This window comes from Dipteris shenzhenensis, chromosome 4 (genome assembly GCF_047967505.1).
Source record: "Dipteris shenzhenensis isolate YYH24624 ecotype China chromosome 4, Dip_SZ_1.0, whole genome shotgun sequence".
NCBI classification, from domain to species: domain Eukaryota; kingdom Viridiplantae; phylum Streptophyta; class Polypodiopsida; order Gleicheniales; family Dipteridaceae; genus Dipteris; species Dipteris shenzhenensis.
In genome coordinates this window covers 56,663,194-56,682,517 of record NC_141599.1, presented here as the reverse complement: position 1 = coordinate 56,682,517, position 19,324 = coordinate 56,663,194, and the positions used below count along the sequence as shown (strand labels likewise).

General features: G+C 46.7%; 1 protein-coding gene across 4 annotated transcripts in view; it reads right to left on the bottom strand.

Annotated features, from left to right (window-relative positions):
• LOC147903091 (Metallo-hydrolase/oxidoreductase superfamily protein) overlaps positions 1-19,324 on the bottom strand; it is a 176,508-nt gene that overhangs the window by 70,263 nt on the left and 86,921 nt on the right. For 3 of the 4 annotated variants that reach the window (XM_087373312.1, XM_087373311.1, XM_087373314.1), the window contains exon 5: positions 10,407-10,487. The exons of the other annotated variant lie outside the window; for it this stretch is intronic. In XM_087373312.1, coding sequence (XP_087229438.1) covers positions 10,407-10,487 — 81 coding nt within the window. The remainder of the gene's footprint in view (positions 1-10,406; positions 10,488-19,324) is intronic. 4 annotated transcript variants of the gene reach the window in all.

The window sequence follows — 19,324 nt, the reverse complement described above, 5'->3', positions numbered from 1 at the left end:
ATAGTCAGCTACACTTGAGCCCCTCCCCCCCCGCCCCATGTGGGAAACTAGTGAAACCACCTGAGGAGGGCCATCAATCCAAGCCATTATAAATGATAAGATGATGTATTATGCCCGTGTCTAGGCGTGCATGCCCATAGGATGTGACTGGTGCTCACCTGTCTGCGAGGACTCGTGACATCCCAGCCTTGTCTAGATCCACATGTGGTAATAAGATAGAACCATCATGAAAATCCAGAAACGATATTTGACCTATGCCCATCCTCACGTTGAAGTCCCCCATCTCGAGAACTTCCCCACCACAACTCGAGAAGTCCATGAGGTTTAGGGACATGGTGAAGTCTCAGCCTCCTCACATAGGTCTTGAACAAAGTGTGAGATCTCATGAGGGAAGTAACATGCTGCAATGAAAAGGTGTTCTCCAGAAGGGTGTTGAATCCGAATCCATGGATATCTAGCATGTGTGTCGTGCCTTTCAGACATTCATTTATTGGGACGAGGGTTTTTCCAAGTGATTTTTGACTGTCCTTTGGCACTTGCTTCCCGGAGAATGTTTCTCACTCCCTTAGCTTTGGACTTTGATCCGGTTGGGGAGGACAACGGGTTACTTCACTCTTTATCAGATTCCCCGGCCTGCCTAGGTTAACCATTGACTTCTTGTACATTCTTTAGGCAGGGCACAGAGATTTCCCCCCCCTTCGTCGTTTTCCTTCTTTCGTAGAGGTGGCTTCCTTAGTGCAAGCATGCCCCTACGTAGAGATAGTGCTCATTCTTGTTTAAAGGTCACACATAGGCAACAAAAACATACCCAATCTGTCATGTGACCAATGGTATGACCAAGAATGCAAAAATGCAAGAAGGAAAATATATAAGGCCGCAGCCTTAGAGGAAACAAATGCAGCAAACAAAGGAGGAGTGATTCATGTGAAGGAAACAATGTGCATATGAGGTCAATATGGGGTGGGGCGGGGGGCAGTTCAGAATTCAGGTAGGTTTTAGAAAAGTGCATATACAACTGCCCACCAATGAATGAGTCACGAGAGTCTAGTGACAATTTTCAATGCATACTAGCCTTGTCCAAAGATGACAGAGAAAGAGCAATTGATAAGAACAGAGAGCCCCTCAAATCAGCAGGAATTAACTACCAATCGTTTACCTGTCAATGGTACCATCAGACTATCTCTGGACTTTGTATGCCCACTTAGTGCCTAGGGGCCTCTTGCATGTGGCAGATCTACTAGATCCCATGTGCTGGCTTCCTGCCAATGAACCTGGATCAATCTGCAACATAGAGAGTGCTCATACAGGCCACATCTTCTCTAGCATTCTTGCACCAGCCTGTGTCCTACTGTGTAAAGGAACTGAGAGCTTACTCTCCTGCACAGTATGGATCAGCCAACATGGAACTAAGCTTGTTCCATGGCTGCTCTCTCTTCCATTACTTCTTCTCCACCTCATGCTCTGCAATGGGCTGATTTTCTGCCTCAACCTTGCTGTCCATTAGGCATCCCAAGTGGCTGGTCTTCATAGACATCTCTGCCAATGTAAGCCAGCCTTTAAGCATATCCTCTGTGAGTTACTTGTTATATGTCCACTGACTTAAGCAAGTGGCTGAGGTGAATACTTTGCAAAAACATCATCTCTACTGTCAAAGTTTCTGTGCTTGCATGGATCCGAAAGACCGTATCCCTTACGGACACCACTGTTGTAACTCACAAAAATGCATTTGACAGCCTTGTCATCTAGTTTGCCTCTCACCTTTGAAGGCACATGAACATTAGCTAGGCTACTAAAAGTTTTGAGATAGTCAATCTTAGGCTTTCTTTCTATCATACCTGTTAAGAATATGTGCGCTGTACACATGATGGCCTCAAGCCATGCTTGTGAGGCAGATGTTTGCCCTTTACAATGCATCTTGCCATTTCCATTAAGGTTCTATTCCTTGTTTCAGCAACACCATTCATCTCTAGTGTGTACGGCATAGTACACTGATGCTTTTATCCCCTTTTTTGCCGAGCATGCTTTAAATGCATTTGACAAATTACCCCCCCTTCTGTACGCAGGGTCAGCATCTTGCAACCTGATTGTTTTTAGCATTTGCAACAAGCTGCTAAAAACACTCAAGTAATCCAAACTTCGCTTTCTATGCAATAACCAAAGCAAATATGGAAAAATCATCAACAAAGGTTACAAATATCGATGCTTTCCAAAAGGTGGTGTCTGCATGGGACCACACATATCATTGCCAATACCTGCAATTTCTTGCCAGCTCTTACTGACCCATCTTTGGAACCAAATTCTTGTGCATTTTACCCAAGATGCACCCTTCACACATGTGCTTTGATGGCAACTCTACATGAGGCATATCATGTACCATACCATGTTTCTGCAGCAGCATTAGGCTGCATAACTCACATGCACCAAACCTGGCATGCCATACTTCTACCTCATGCATGGCAAATGTAGTTGTAGCAACCCCTTTTCTCAAAAGTGTCCACATGAGGAGACTGGATGGGCAGTATTAGATGGATCTTCACCGCAGCACACCTCCGGTCTCCATCCCCTCTCATGGTTGCCATCCTGAAAGCATGGGCCAGCTTTAGGAGCACTCTTCGGAGGATTCCCCCTTCCTCTCCTGAAGAGATTGATAGGCAACCGATCATGTGGAATGGCAGTATATTGGATGATCGTGGCAAACCACTTGGTGCTTCACTCCACACGCAGTGGTCCAGATGGGAGAGCGGACCTGCCTCAACTCTAGGGTCATGGACAGCTTTCCGGAGGCTTCCAGAGGAGACTAAATATCAGTTGACATGACATCTCAAAGGGAGTGCAGGAAGGATCTTGCAGATTGAGGCAGCCCTTCCAGTGGATTGGGTAGACAAAGATGATATGCCTCTCACTTGCTCCACTTGGGCAGGTACTTTTACGAGAAGGGGTGTTCCTCTTCAGGTTTTGGCCTTTCGAGATGCACATGGGGATGCCTTGGTTTTTGATGTGCATGATGGTGGCAGATTGTTCAGGTCTGCCTTTCAGCCTATCAGGGTTGTAGGTCTTTTGGTGTAGGGATCAGATTCAGAGTGGTTCCTTGATCCAGACCGCCAGCTTCTCTCCACCAAATCTTAAAGACTTTGGCTCTACGGGGGAGTTCCCATTAGGTATTTGCATTGGGACCCTAGAGAGTGGGAGTGGATTGACACAGGGCATCGCGAGAAGAGCATCCCCTTCTTTCGCTACACGGTCACTAATGCCAAGAGATTCCAGCTCAGTAACAGAGGTTGGAGACCTTCCATAGTTCCTCATTGGGAGGCATTTGATATCACTACGGATTTGCTGAGGTGCTTCTGGAGGAGACTCTCGAAATCCCACAGGAATAGAAAGATCACTCTTTTCTTTTGACTTTCTGTCCACGGTGGGATTGCAATGAACCTTTGGAGATCCAGATTCAAAGCCGATCCTACTTGCCCTCGTTGCCTCTTTGCTTTGGAGATGATTCAGCATTGCTTATGGGATTACAGATAGGCGAGGATGATTTGGATGGGGGTAGCCAGGATTTTGAGTCATTTTGTGCACTCCCCATTCTTTATGACATGGGGCTCAGTGGCTTGGCTTTCTCTTACTGGACCTCATGTCTTTTATGAGAGACATGACTCTTCTTGGGCCATTTCGATTCGACGTCATCAGGTTGAGTCATGTTCTTTGGATGTGGTACCACAACTTCCTTTTGCAGTTGTACATGCCTCTGTGGATACCTCTTGGGAGATACTGGCGAGCATAGCAGCCTGGCATATTTGGAGAGCTAGATGCACAAAGGCATTGGAGGGAACTCAGGTTCATCCCTCGCACACATTGGCTAGTATCTAGACAGATACCCTACATACTTTGATGGCCGTATGGACGAGTATGCAGGGAGACTCCCGTGCAACCTCAGCTAGGAGGGCTTCGTTCTTCAAGGAATGGAAAGATTCTCCTGTCTTCTCTGAGACTCTTACACGGTTGAGGTGGGACTTTCAGCCTCATCCTTGGTTGTTTTCCACCTCATTTTGAGGGGTTTATTTATCCTCATGGTTTCATGATGTATTCCGCTCTGAGCTTGCTCTCGCGGGTTTTTTCTCTAACTTAATAGAAGTCTCTTTCTTGAAAAAAACAAAAAGTGTCCACATGACAGAAGTCCTAGCACAACGTTCCAGAAGTGACTATCATGTAGTCCCTCTATCTATCCCTAAGGAATGGATAGCATATTTTTCTCTCTACTTGGAACAAATAATGCATCTAAAATGCACAAATATGTGCCATCGATGATAGATAGTAAGAGTTATTTCACCCACGTGTTTAACTGGATACTTAAAACTATTAGCATAGGTGACCTTTTTACCAATTAGAGAAGCACTGAACAAATCTCTCCTGGAGGTGATGTGTCTTGAGGCTCCATTGTTAAAGCACCATGTGACCTATTTTTCTTTCACATTCAGGGACGTGTTCATGTGATGCATTGTAACTGTAAAACAAAAAATCCTTCTCAGGTTGATGCCATCTTCCAGACAGTGACATTCCTCCACAAAGTTTGGACCCTACCCCAGGGGAGACTACCGAGGTTGGCACTTGAGCCCTCTAGGCGATTAGCAGAGAATGGTGTTGATACGGCATGTACGCACGGATATCCACATGGTTTGGTTGTCACGGCATTCAGATGGATAGACTTCCCCCCTTTCAGTACAGCCTGGACGCACCACCCGAGATGATTCCATGAGATGAGATCAACCGTATCATACAGTTGGACCTCCTCCAGCTCCATACATCTAGGGCTTGAGGAGGAGAGGATCTCTCCACCAAGCTCCAGTTGTATCATGATAACTTCCTGAGGGGGGGGGACTAGGAGTTCCCCACCAAGATCCAGTTCTACAACCACCACTTCTTGAGAGGGCAGCATGGACTGATGCCACAGGTCACCATCGATAGATCACAGACTTTTGTCACAGACTTCTATGTATCGGAGTCAGCTACCAGTGTAGCTGAGAGAGAGGAGCTTGATGAGATGAGAGCATCATGGATCAGTAGCAGGACTGTAGACGAGTGACACACTCTTCACGTACGACACAGAGAGAGCCCATAGTACGCACGATCGAGGTCCGACCTATCTCATCCCTTCTTTCTAGCATTCTTTCATTTCCATTATGTTTGCCTAGTCTTGCTTTTCTACTTTCCTTTCCATTCCATGTCTCGCATCTTCAGTTTGGCTCGATGTCCTGATTAGTGCTTGGAACCAAGAGGGGAATGTACTATTGGGGCAATGCATTGGCTTTAATAGGTCTATTTATCAGGCCTAGCATGTCAGTTCCAGGATGTTGGATGCATTAGTCTCCTAGACCTCTGAGTTGGCCACGCATCCATGCATGATCAGCCTCTGAGCCATGTTAGTTGAGCCTCTGAGTCTATTAACCATGCTCACTAGCCTCTGATCCATGCTCACTTGCCCCTGAGATAGCATGGGAGCCATGTCTAGTTCTAGATTGTCATTGCATAGCTCAATGACCGTCATTGTCATGTTCTGTTCTTGGTTCCATTCCAGTAGTCACTCACCTTCCCTCCATGGGGGGTGTTAGAAAATGGAGTCAAGATGAGTCGGTTTGGTGTGTTCTAGTGAGTTCTAGTCTAGTGTGTTCTATGGATGCCACGTGTCACATTGGGAGCTATCCCATATGCATTGGTGTTCATATGTGTGTGTGTGTGTGCTCTATATAAGAGTTGTACTTGTCTAGTGTCAAATCAATCAAGTATCAAGGTACAAAGCTCTTTGGTCCACATGTAAGTACTTTCATTTTGTCATTGCTTAGTCATTTCATTTCTAGTTCATTATGTCTCTCTTAGAGTATCGCTATCCCTAGCCTACCCTTTCTCTCTCCCTTCCAAGAAAATTACTTCATTAAGTATGAATGAAAACCACGAGAGCAAGCTCAAATACGGGAATACATCATGCAATGCATGAGGGAAAAACACAACTCAAAATGAGCTAATAAAGAACCAAGGCGGAGGCTGAAAATGCCATCTCAACCTTGAGGGAGACTCAGAGAAGAAACGAGATCCTCTCCAAACTCTGAAAAAAATAACTCTCTTGGAAGTGGTTGCTCTAGAGGACCCCTGCATGTTTGGCTGCCACATAGACAACAGACAGGGATCCTAGTAAGGGTGTGCTTGGGGCAGCATCCTAGCAAAAGAAACAGTACAAAAGGGTTGTGCAAGTTCCTAAGCAAGTACAAAAGGGGTTGGAGGTTGAATGGCAGCAGGAGCCGTGGTACAACATGTACAGAATGTATTGCATATGGTACACCATCAACGGCGGTGCAGAAAAGGTGGCTGGAGCAGATCAGGTCACGGGACTGTAGAAGTAGATGGATACGCTGGTTGGGGATGCAGCAGAGATCTGAAACAGGTTGGAGCAATATCTGACAAAGACGATTGGAGATGGACAGCAATCAGAAGCACTTGGAAGAGGCTGCAGGAACTGTTCGGAGTTGCACCAGCAGGTCAAAGCAGGTCAGATCCAAAAGAGCTGCAGATCTTCCACGCGGCAGATTTGGGACTGGTCTTTTTTTTCCCCCAAAAAAGTGGAAAAAGAGACTTCCATTAAAGTATGAACAAAACCCGCAAGAGCCAGCTCAAAGCAAATATCCATCATGTAATGCATGAGAAAAAACTCTCCTCAGAAAGAGGTTGGAAACAACCAAGGTTGACGCTGAAAGTGCCATCTCAACCCTGAGAAGAGGGGGGGGGGGGGCTCCTTTCTTTACAAAATATTGCCCTACTTGCAGAACCTGCCTGAGGGGACACTTGCATAGATGGCCATCAGTGTATGTATAGTGTCTGTCCATATCCTGGCCAGAGTTTCCAAAGAGTGAACCTGGGATCCATCCCAATGCCTCTGTGCATCTAGTTCTCCAAATGTGCCGCGCTACAATACTCGCCAGTATCTCCCAAGAAGAATCCATAGAGGCATGCACAGCTCTAAAAAGTGAGGCAGGAACAACATCCAGACAGCATGGCTCAACTAAAGCTCAACTAAATGGCGTCGAATCAAAAAGGCCAAAGAAGAGTCATGTCTATCATAAAAGACCTAAGTCCCCAAAAGAGAGAGCCAAGCAACTAAAGTGTAAGGGCCCAACGTCTGGACTTAGTCTCCAAGTCGTGGCACCTCACGTCGGACCCGTTTCCGAGTCCCAACCTCCCTTAATGTCTCGGTTCTGATACCACCATTCACGGGCCCGACGTCCGACGTGAGGTGCCACGACTTGGAGACTAAGTCCCAACCTCCCTTAATGTCTCGGTTCTGATACCACCATCGGGGATGGTGGTATCAAAACCGAGACATTAAGGGAGGTTGGGACTCGGAAACGGGTCCGACGTGAGGTGCCACGACCTGGAGACTAAGTCCAGACACTGGGCCCTTACACTTGGTATCAGAGCACTATCCTCCAGCCCCAAGTCATGAAGAAGGGGGAACGAACAACAATACTAAAAATCTTGGCTACACCCCCCCCCCCCGCTCCCCCCCTCCCCCTATATAATCCTTGCCTGTGTCTACAATCCCGTAAGCAATGCTGAACTAATTCCACCGCAGAAAGGCAATGAGGAAAACTAGGATTGGCTCCGAACCTCGATCTCCACGGGTTTGTTGCAATCCCACCATGAATAGAAAGCCAAAAGAAAAGAGTGATTTTTCTATTCCTTAGGGATTTCTAGGTTCTCTTCCAAAAGTTTGTCTGCAGGTCAGCATAAATCTCAAACCCTCCCAATGGGGAGCTCTGCAAGGCCTCCAACCTCTACAACACAGCTGAAATGTCCTGGCATTGCTAACAGTGTAAAGAAAGAAGGGAAGGCTCTTCTCTCAGTGCCCTTCATAGATCCAATCCCACTCCCCGGGATCCCACAATCTCCAAGCACCCAAGGTAATAAGACGCGGGTGGGGGTCTATGAACCACTCTGAATCTGTACCATGCTCCACAAGGCAACAATCCTGACAGGCTGAAATGCAACATCTAATAAACATCATCCATCGATCTAGACAGTCTACCTCTCGCAAGGACATCAAAAAATAGGGCATCCTCATCTGCAACACGAAAAGCAATAACCTATAGAGAAATGCTCCCTCTCGTGAAAGCTTCCATCCAAGTGGAACATGAAATAGGCATATTGTTTGTGTTCATCCAATCCATCGGAATAGCTGCATCAATCTGCTGAATAATACATGCACTCCCTCTAAGATTGCTTACCAACCGACCCTTACGGTCCTTTGGAAGCTTTTTGAAGGCTTTTCAGAATCCCACAGTAGAGGCAGGGTGTCTCTCCCACCTGGACCACTACATGTACTGACAGGTACCAAGTGGTTTGCCATGCTCATCAAGTATGCTATAATTCCACATGATAGGCTGCCTACCAATCTCTTCACGCGGGAAAGGGGGAATTCTCTAAAGGGTACTATTGAAGCTGGCCCAAGCCTTCAAGATAGCAGCCATCAGAGGGGAAGGAGACCTGAGGTGGACTAAAGTAAAAATCCATTTGGTACTATCCATCCATTATTCTCTTTCCATTGTGCTAGGGTTCTTGTGCTTCAGTTTGAGGCTGCCACCACTGTAGCAAGGGACGTCTAGAACAGTAGCAACATCACAGCAGCAAAGAAAGACAGAATCAAGGGAGACTTGTGCCTCACATTTAGCTGCCTTAGTATGCCTTGTGATAGGCTGTCCAAGGAAGCAGCAAAAAGGCATGTTTGCGGGGTACCATTATGAGGTGTGGGTACCATTACGAGGCCCACACAAGCTCTAGGAGAGCAATGTAGGTTAAGTATTTTGAAGCTGCCACAAGGAGGTAGGAGAAAAGTTTTGTGAGCCACAAGGGTCCACATCAAGTCAGCACCCTGTTGAAATAGAGGGTGGTACATTGTGTCCATCTTTTGTATATAGATTGTCCATATTGGACGTATGACATCATCCATGATGACATCACGGAGTTCTCCAAACGGAGAGACACCCTCCTATTGGGGGGTTCCAATGCACGGACAGGAAATAGACAGGTGAGCCTTGTTGACTTCACAGGTGACAGAGATCCACATATAATCCCAGAGCTAGATCCAGCTAAGATCGGGATATTGAGGCACTTTGCAGATGCCCCACAGGTGACAGGATATGGACATCATCTGCTTGAGCTGGGGGCAATCCATGACTTGATCATCTATAATGGTCTTCAGAGATAGCCATCATCTAGAAGACTCACTTGCTTCCCGCATGGTGGTGGATCTAGTACCTACTAGGCCCACTACACTTTGTCTCACGGATAAACAACTTGGCCATACCCCCCCCACTCGGAGCTCTACCCATACTCGGCCTTCCATATCTTTGTCACTATGCCAGCCACAGGGACAGCTCCCCCGCGCCTACACGCATCCAGATCCACTTTGACCGTGCCCTTGACCCAGTGTATGTGAGTCACCGAGCCAGGGAGCTTCCAGTCCTACTTGGAGATGATATAGACCTGGCCACCGCCTCCAACACCCTTGTCTCAGTGATACAGGACGTTGCTACTAGATGCTTTCCCACGATCCAATCCATGCAGATCCGAGATGGGAAGATGCCTCAAAACCCTTGGTTTAACGACAAGTGCACGGAGTTGAGAGCCCAATCCACATAGGAGCGGGTTTTGGGTCATATGACGTTATCTGAGATGCAAAGGATGTTTCATAGGCATACACACTCAGTGCAAACACCTGCATTTTAACATGAGAGCTGTTATTAACAGCCATGAGATTGTCAAATCTTTTAGAGAAGGAGACCCGACCACTAGGTGGGGGTTTCTATCGGAGGGGAAGCCACCTATTCCCATCACATCTTCACTCTAAGGGCTATCATTGAGGAGGCGACATCTAAACACCAGAAGGTCTACACATGCTTTGTAGACTTTCGAAAAGCTTTTGAGACTATCCCATGATCTCGCATGATCAGTCGACTATAGAAGCTGCAGATTCCAGAGACACTGATATGGGGGATGATGAGCCTATATGAGTCAGTCAGAGGTAGAGTTCATGCCCCAAGTGGTCTATCGGATTGGGTTGAGAGTACGATCGGAGTGAGGCAGAGGCAATCATCACCATTCAAAGACCAAAGCGATACTCTTATAAATCTTTATGGACTTGCACAAACCAAGACTCTAAATGAACATTTCCTCAACATATTTTCCCATCCATAGGCAAACATTACAATTCAAAGACAGAAAGACAACGATTCTCTAGAGGTCCTGCAACCAACAAGTTCATGCACGAGCTAAAAATAGTGTGTTTAAACACTACATTATTAGTGCAACCTTTAGAAGTCATGAAAATCATACATTCATGTGCACTTAGCATTAGAAATATATACCTTCTGTGTGGTCCCGATGATGATGTGTAAGGAAGACGAGCAGTTTCTTTGGTAATGACCTAACTACTCTAGATAATTGCTCTGCACATATAAATTTCATCATAATTGTTACATATAGAAAGACTCTAAATATTTCTTACTCTTTGTCAGAGTTGTTCAATAACCATATCGTCCAATCAATATTCAATAATTCTTCTTTCAAACCAAAACATTACTATCACATCAAAAACCTTATCCACACATCTCATGGGGGACTAACATAAAGTTGAATAGTTTATCCTTCACATAAACCACAACAATTAGAAGGAGCAATAGAATATAGATAACAAAATCGGACAATTGATTTAGTGTAAACTCTCAACGGGATACAACAATAAATAGAAATATAGATAACAAACTCAAATATCATTATTGCCTAACATACAAGGCACACCCCAAGGCCACTCTAAAGATATATTAGGATAACTAAAAGGGTGTATTAACTCCATGAATGGGAATGGAGACCCTGTGGATGGGCTGAGCATCCCAATCTCATGAGGCATTTCGACACGCAGAGGGTAGTCCGGTAAGAAAGTACCAAGCCATGTTGCCTTGAATAACCCTACAGATCATAACATAGCTCCATATGGTCAAGGTGGTACAATACATTAGGTACCATATGTATGGCACGAATACTAGTTTATGCGCCCTATGAAAAACTGAAATAAGGTACGTTGGATATGTCCCTTTGTAAATTAATAAAATTTTCTCCCAAAAAAGTAGGGAGGGAGAAAGAGATAGAGAGCAATAGAGAAAGAAAGAAAGAAAGAAAACTTATTAATATCTATGAAAGACCGAAGGGTCTATGAGATTGAAAAAAACCTAGATATAATGAAAGCTAAGAAATGGAGCCGCTAAGCACCAAGGCCCAAGTCTAGTGTCTGATAAGAAAGAACCCAAAAGCAAAGGACAAAGAGGGAGATCACGGGCCATTGGCCACCTAAACAACTATCCATCCAAGTGACAGGTTTAGTGTATGTTGTTTCTGTGACCAACTCCACCAGTTGGATGAGATAGACAAGATGATCAGCTAAGGTGCCCTACTGTCTATCCAAGAGAAGCCAAGGAGTTCTTGGCACACATCTGGCCATCTTCCTTCTCATTTTTTTAATTATTATTATTATTACTACTAATATGATGTGACATGCCAAAATATTAAATAGTAGATGCACATGTGACATTGCACACTACACATGCCACAAAGCTAAACTTGAAAGTCCATACCACATAGCAATCATTTTCACAAAATAGAAAAAGTGTCACAAAAGTGACAACTCACATAAATAAGGTATCAAAGTTGAAACTAAAAAGTAAAATAGTATCATCGTTCACAATAAAGTATCAAGATGAATTATGGTTCAAAAAACATGTTTGATGATGCACGACTCACCTAGAGTTACGACTCTAATGACTCAAAGTCATGAGTCATGACTAGTAAGACCTCCTCCTCGTCTGCGTGTTGGCTCTGTTCCTTGCCTCAACAATAATAAATCCTAACTGCTCCCTCTTGAATGGCATCGAATAGTATATCCACGTCCTCGTCCACAACGTCTACCTATATCGATTTATTAGGTATCCAAGCTCCTCATGTGCGAAGTAAGTTCGACCAGCAGGCATGTACGGTAGCCCTTGTTGGGGACCAGAGCTCTCAGACACGGAGGGGGCTAGGGTAGAGAGGTTCCAGATTCTCTTGCTCTCTCGGATGATCCAAGGCAATCCATCCATCCCACACCATATCATTCACGCTGAGTTCAGGTCTACCCCACTACAGTTAGATGCAGCATTCCAGGTCATCATCTATCTATACCGCCTCACAGGGTATGGGGATTTCACATCAGGGCGATGCAGGATGCCATGGTTGGCACTATCTTCATCTATGGGTTTGGTAGAAGGAGGTTGGTATGCATAGACATGCAGGTGGTTTGAGAGATTGGGGCTCCACACGGACAGACTGCCTCCCTTTCAATATAGCTTAGATGATCCGTCCGTCCCGCTCAAAGGCCATGAGGTCAACTAGGTCAGTCGAGAGACCAAATGGAGGATGGATACACAGATCACATTAGGGGACCTCTCGTCCACGTTTAGGCTCGGGACACGTCTCACAAGGGTCACAATGGCCCTTGTCCGGAGCAGAGCTAGCATCAGGCGACCGAGACAAATAGCACCTACAGATAGTAGCTAGCGCTCCATTACTAGTTACGTCTCAGCACAGCCTCGCCTATCGAGTCTCCCATGACACTGTCATTGTACTTTACCCTGGTCGCGGACGATGAGTTTCCCCTCACGAGGATGACATCACATCACTGATGATGATGATATGACTATGTACTTCCTAGGACACAGCTTTCAGCACGGGTGATGATGCTCATTTAGTAGCTCCACCCTTTTTGCTCATTGTATCAGGTTTCTATTAGTCTCATAGACCCATCGGTCTTTCGTAGACTTTAATAAACTCTCTCTCTCTCTCTCTCTCTCTCTCTCTCTCTCTCTCTCTCTCTCTCTCAGCTTCCGGTGAAGATGGCCACATATCGTGACCACTTCCTTCGGATCTCAGAGGATGGATTTGTCATCCCACCAGGCTATACAGGTACCCACATGTCCCACTCACTGAGGATTGCCCTCGGCCAGCTTAGAGTCTCTTCGCATCAGCTCGAGATAGAGGCTGGTAGGATGCGACGCATGGAGGATGGACGGCGACCAGGCCGAGAGACCAGGATCTGCCCTTGTTGCACCATGGGAGAGGTGGAGTCAGAGGAGCACTTCATTTGCAGATGCCCGCTATATTATGCCCGCTATATTATGAGATCAGAGGTAGATTCCACTGTCTCTTCACGGATGGCTTTGGACCTCTCTCACGAGTGATGGACTACGAGGATCAGCATTGCCTAGCCCTTTATGTCAGGGAGGCCACTATGCTTCGGCGAGACTACCTTAGAGAGCACAGACCGGAGCGTGATAGAGCCCAGCCTCATAGAGCTCAGGCACACGCCATACCAGAGGACAGAGACCAGGAGGAGCACGAGGACGGCAGAACCCACACAGGACACATGCCTCCACCATGTGGATGTACATATGAGATGGTTTGTAGACGCCGCAGGATCTTGTTACATAGGGGACGTACTCGCCGCTTCATCTCCAGACGATCCAGGATGATGGCAGCATTTCGGAGGAGACTCACTCATGGAGATCTCGCCCCACCAGCCGCTCACCTCACCTTTGCCCAGATTTGTACTCTCATAGCAGGAGGCAGAGTCGATGGACAGGATTTCCAGTATTATTTTGGTTCTCAGACTCCGTGACACCTGGACTTGTATCTTTGCATTGGCATATTGTGCTCATCCCCCCCATTTTGCACCCGGGGGCGGTTTCCTTGCATCTAGTTTACTCTGTATTTAGGCTCAGATTTGACATTATGTACTTTCACTTGCATTATATTGCATAGCACTTAGATGATATTCGACGATGCCTCTTCTTTGGGGCACGTTGATTTTGTGCTATCTTGTATGCAGAGTTCTTGATGTCCCATGGGCCCATTTTGGCCTCTAGTGGACAATAATACACTTTCTTTCTTTCTTTCTTTCTCTCTCTCTCTTCTATTTTCTATAGGTTAGACAGGTTTTTTCACAATCTCATAGACCCATCGACCTTCCGAACACTTTAATAAACCTCTCTCTCTCTCTCTCTCTCTCTCTCTCTCTCTCTCTCTCTCTCTCTCTGTACCATCAAGAACTTGAAAATTCTTGACCCCTCCACACCAGAGGAGACTTTTCTTGTACACCGTTCGGGTCCCATGGGTCATTTTCGGCCCCCCGTGGACGATAATAATTTCTACCTCTACTTCTACTTCTCTCTCTCTTTCTCCCCGTCCGTACGTACGTCTCTCCAGCTCTCAGTCTGTCCGTCCGTAGCTCTCTCTCCGTCCGTCCGTACGCAGCTCTCTCTCTGTACATACAACCACACACGCAGGGGATCACACACTTTCACCTTTGGTCCTCATCTCACCTACTTGCTATATCAGTGGCAGGTAGCAGCTCCACTGCTTGTGGCACCTCCTCTTTCTTCTTCTCCCACTCCTGGTATCTTCTCTTCTACTACTATCTCCATCACCACACTCGCCTCTTTCTCACCGGCCTCTCTGGGAGTCTCTTCAGCCCAGCATCCCCTATCTCTGCTGCTTTACCCTCTATACTGCCATCTCCGGGGCATTTTTCTAGGCCACCCCCTCCAGTGCTAGCCTCATGTTCGCTTTCTATTCAAGCAGAGTCAAGTTTCGATGCTCCTTATAGGATTTGCAATCCAATACATTGCCATTATATTACCTAGCCACTAGAACGCTCCCCTTGTTTCCAGAAAATGAACGGAACCTATTATTTATGAAGCACGTTTTCTCGTCCCCTGGAGAGGATTTCTGAATCCAATGCACTCACAATATACACAATAACACCCTCAAGCACAAACCTTGTTTCTATTAGATTGAAAGAATCTGCAGCAGAAAGAAGAATTGGTCTCTTTTGCTTTCTTCTATAAGTTTAGAAGCGACCCCGCCTTGAATGTATAGGTATCCGATGAAATGACTTATCCATTAGACGAAATTGAAGCATGGAATTCATCGGAAAGCAACCTGCTACGGAGAAGAATACGGTGTTTTACTCGCGGAATGACATCAGCCATTGCTCCTTCTATAGTGGCGAATTTCACAGATCCTATCATATCATTTGTTTTTGCGGGTTGCATCGGCACAAATGTGTCATCATCTGCACAGATCCGTTGGACAGCCATCCTTCCGTTCTCTTAATGTCATGGATCATATAGAGGCCCTGAGCTCTTCTTTTGACTCTCAGCCCAGAGTTTGGGACAAGTTTCAGGAGGACATAGACAGCGGTGAGCTCTTCTTTTCACTCAGAGTCCACTTTGGGACAGGTTTCAGGAGGACATAGACAGCGGTGAGCTCTTCTTTTCACTCTCAGTCCACTTTGGGACAGGTTTTGGAAGGACACAGACTACTCTGGGGACTACACCTGACAGGACGACACCTCTAAGAAGCTCTAGAAGAGTGACACGTGATCCCACCTTGCAGGGTACTCAACACCCGTGGGGCACTCAGTCTAACCCACTCGACACCTGGCCTGGTAACAGTAGGTGGTAAGTTGCCCTTTGTTGCTGATTGTTCCTCCCTCGTCGGAGAATGATATGTTGGACGTGTATTTTGCCTCATCTTTAGGATATTCATTCTCCCACGAGATACAGGTTAAGGAGCAGAATGAGGATCATAAGCAGCTTCTTCATGCCCTCAACAGAAAGAGGTCTCCTGTATTTATGGAGGAGGATTCCTCGCAAGAGACACGGGCATGCAACAAACGTGCATAAGGCTCCCAGTTGTTGCCTGAACATAGATACACTGGCTCCAGTGGCAGCTTTGGAGCTCATGGAAGATGAAGGTATGCGAGCAGCCTTTGGGGAGTACAGCGAGATTATTGACATGACTGACCACATAACTTTCAAGGATCGGTATGCTTGGGCAAAACGATCGATGCACATGGCGCAGCACATCATGGACGATAGCTTCATTCAGTTGGGTGCTGCGTTGTTTAATTCTATAGGCCACACTTGCTGCATGCTGTCCCAAAAACTGGATCTAAGGCTAGAGACCAAAAAACTTGCTGTTGCAGCTCAACGTAGAGAGTGGGAGGCATCTCTTCATGCAAAGGAAGGTTAGTGGGATGCAACCTTACAGGTGAGGGAAGCTAAGTGGAAGGCTCAGCATGATGAGCTTGAGCAACGTCATCGTCTGCGGGAAGAAGAGTGGATAGCCATCAAACAAGCTATGGATGACCTTCACTCAGGTCACCAGGCTGAGATTAGCGAGAACTCACAGCTCTACACGAAAGATACAACTCCATGGTCACAGACAAAGCCAAAGCTGATCTGTACGTGGTAGAGTTACAGAGTCAAGTGACCACCATGGAACAACATCAGCATCAACCTCTAGAGGAGAAAGAAAATCTGCAAACGTCACATGCAAGGTTGCAAGAGGATCTTCCTGAGCTACAGGCTGAAATTTCTAATCTTCGACCCTAGCATGATCATTACAGGTCCAGCTACCCTCGATACAAATCCAAGTATGAGGACCTGCACAACCTCATGGACAACATAGAGGCAGAGGAGGAGACCAACCCAGAGCCTCCAGACATCCACCGCATCCACCACCTTCTCTAACACTTATCAAGCAAGTAATGGCTCCTAGATCTACCACTATTGGATATCTTTCTTTTCACTTCCCTTGGATTCTGGTTCTGACAGTTTTGATGTATTTTCTTTTCAGTTCTACTTCATTGTATATAGACCATGGTGTGTTGTATATAGATAATGGTGTTAAATAAAAAGTGATATATTCCATTCAAAACGAATCATACAACAGGTGGGAGAGAAAGTACTCTATCCCTAGCCTCAACAATGTGGCAAAAAAGCCATGGTGGTGGTCTAAAATGCCACGACATCCCAAAAGGGGTCAAATGAAAAAATAATGAGCAGTCCCATGTCCTCATGAAGGATAAAAGTCTCCCACGAGCTGCCAAAGAGGTGCCTGTACACCGCTCCCACTGACTCCTAAGAGTGAAGATAATCTCCGCCCAAATGGAAGCAAGAATGTCGGCCTCCGTGCATAAATGACCCCCAAGGACAAAAGAACATCGCGAACACCATATCCGCCATAGGGTAATGCTAGAAATCACCTCCCAGGCTGAACCTCCAGGTGAAGTAGGCTTGGAATCCTGAGCTGATACTGGTATCAAAAGTAAGTCCTGTGGCTCCATGATGCTACCATCAGTGGGACCCCGTCTCTGGCGACACTGCATGAAGAAACCGTGGTATCCTGGCTCTGCCTCATTGAGGGCAAAGGCTCTAGATCCTCTCCCCCAAAGGGCAACACCCCATGTCATCAGAAAGGACTCGGATGTAACATATGAGAGCAACCTGAAGATACATGTCCATACCACTCTAGAGCTGGGGCAGCTCCATAAACAATGCTTACTAGATTCCTCTGCAAGCTGACAACGCATACACAAGGAGGGTCTACCCATCTGCTGAAGCCAAGTACCCACAGGTATACCCCTATGAATAGTGAGCCAAAGGAAGTAGGAGACTTTCCTGGCTCTACTGATGCCCCAAAAGTGAGTCCAATAGCTCTGCAAGAGCTCTGCAGTAAGTCCCTGTGCGTGCCAATGCTGTGAGGCAGATGGTAGGTGATGAGAGTCTCTCTGCTGAAGCCTGTAACCTGCCCTCGTCGAGTACTGGAAAAAAGGAAGAGGATGAGCGCCTGCCAACGGAGTAGGCCACGCCCACTCACTTGAGTCCCAGTCGAGCTCCGCAAGAGGTCGACCCTGAAAAATCCAAAGTCTCCATCTAGGATCCTCTGCAGTGGTCAACCTGGACGGATCTGTGGCCCATTCCTTACCCAGGCAGCCAATGACCCTGACTCTCTGCCAAAGGAGCTCCTGTCGATCCAGTGGCTGAGTGGGATACAATCTGTGAGAGGAATCCGTCTCAAAATAAGTAAACGGAATGAACTCCAATGCATAGCCCAGACTCACTAAAACAGCCTGACCAAGTAGAGATGGAATGAACATAGTCTGGGTCTGTAAGCATATCCCTCCACCTCTGAGGAACAGCTCTCATGATCAGTAATCTGGTGGCAGCAATCTGTCCAAGTAGCCCATGTCTATCTCTGATCACCTCCTCTGACATCTCCACACCTCCCCTAAACCAATCTCCGACTGTCACAACCCCCTGAGCATGCCATCTGGCCAAAGGAGTCCTAAGTTCTATACCAGGGAAAGATCCCTGATACCAAACCAGGGGGTTATGATATAGTGGCTGTCGGGCAATTTCCTCTTTGGAGGAGGGAACTGCTCTGATGAGGTGCTGTCTAAAATGATCCCATATCTGAATAAGCCTCTTCACTAGTGGTGAGGAAGGCTGAGAATGCTGGTCCGTCAGGAAGATCCAACTGACTCGACCTGCCCACTGGCCTGCTGCTCTGGGGGTGCACCGGTGAATCCCATGCAGTAGGAACTGCTTCCACGGCTGATCTCCTGGAGTCAAACCTCTAATAAGAAGTTTGACTAAAAGGGCCCTACTCTGCATCTCAGGATCAAGAACTCCAAGTCCTCCCTGCGAGGCGGGTAAAATGATAGTATCCCATGAAACCCTGGCCCTAGTGTCCTCAGAACCATCACCACCACTCCACAGGAAGTTCCGGAGCAATCTCCTCACCTGACGGATCGAGTCAGCATGAAAGCACCAACATGACGCAACGTACCACATAGTCGCTAGTAGAACCTGGTTGAGTACCAGCGCTCTTCCGGCCAAAGAGAGTCTAGCTGTACTCCACTAGGCTAGCTTTCTCCGGATACTCTCAAGAACTGGGGCAAACTGTTGCGTCAGGGACACCTCAATGCCAACCTGGAAGCCTATATATCTGGTGGAGGTGCCTCTGGGTATCCACACAAAGCCTCTGTCTCCTCCCCATGCTGGTGTATCCTGCTGAGCTCCAGTCCAGATGCCTTTTGATTTGTTCCAATTGACAAGTCCCCCTGAGGCTAGGCAGAACTTGTCAATTGCATCTGCAGCAGTAGCAAGACTATATGCATCTCCTCTGACTGTCAATGCCGTAAGCTCCTGCTCCTGTCGGACCGATCTGGATAGCTGAAAAGCCGGTCCTCTGCCTCCACACACCACCATCCTGCTAGAAGAGTGAGAGTAAAGTGAGGAGACCCATAAAATCCATCTATCACTGAAGCCTAGCCTCCTCATAGTGCCCTCCAAGAAACCCAAGTCCACCCTGTCATAGGCCTTCTCAAAATCGAGAAGCAGAACTGCAA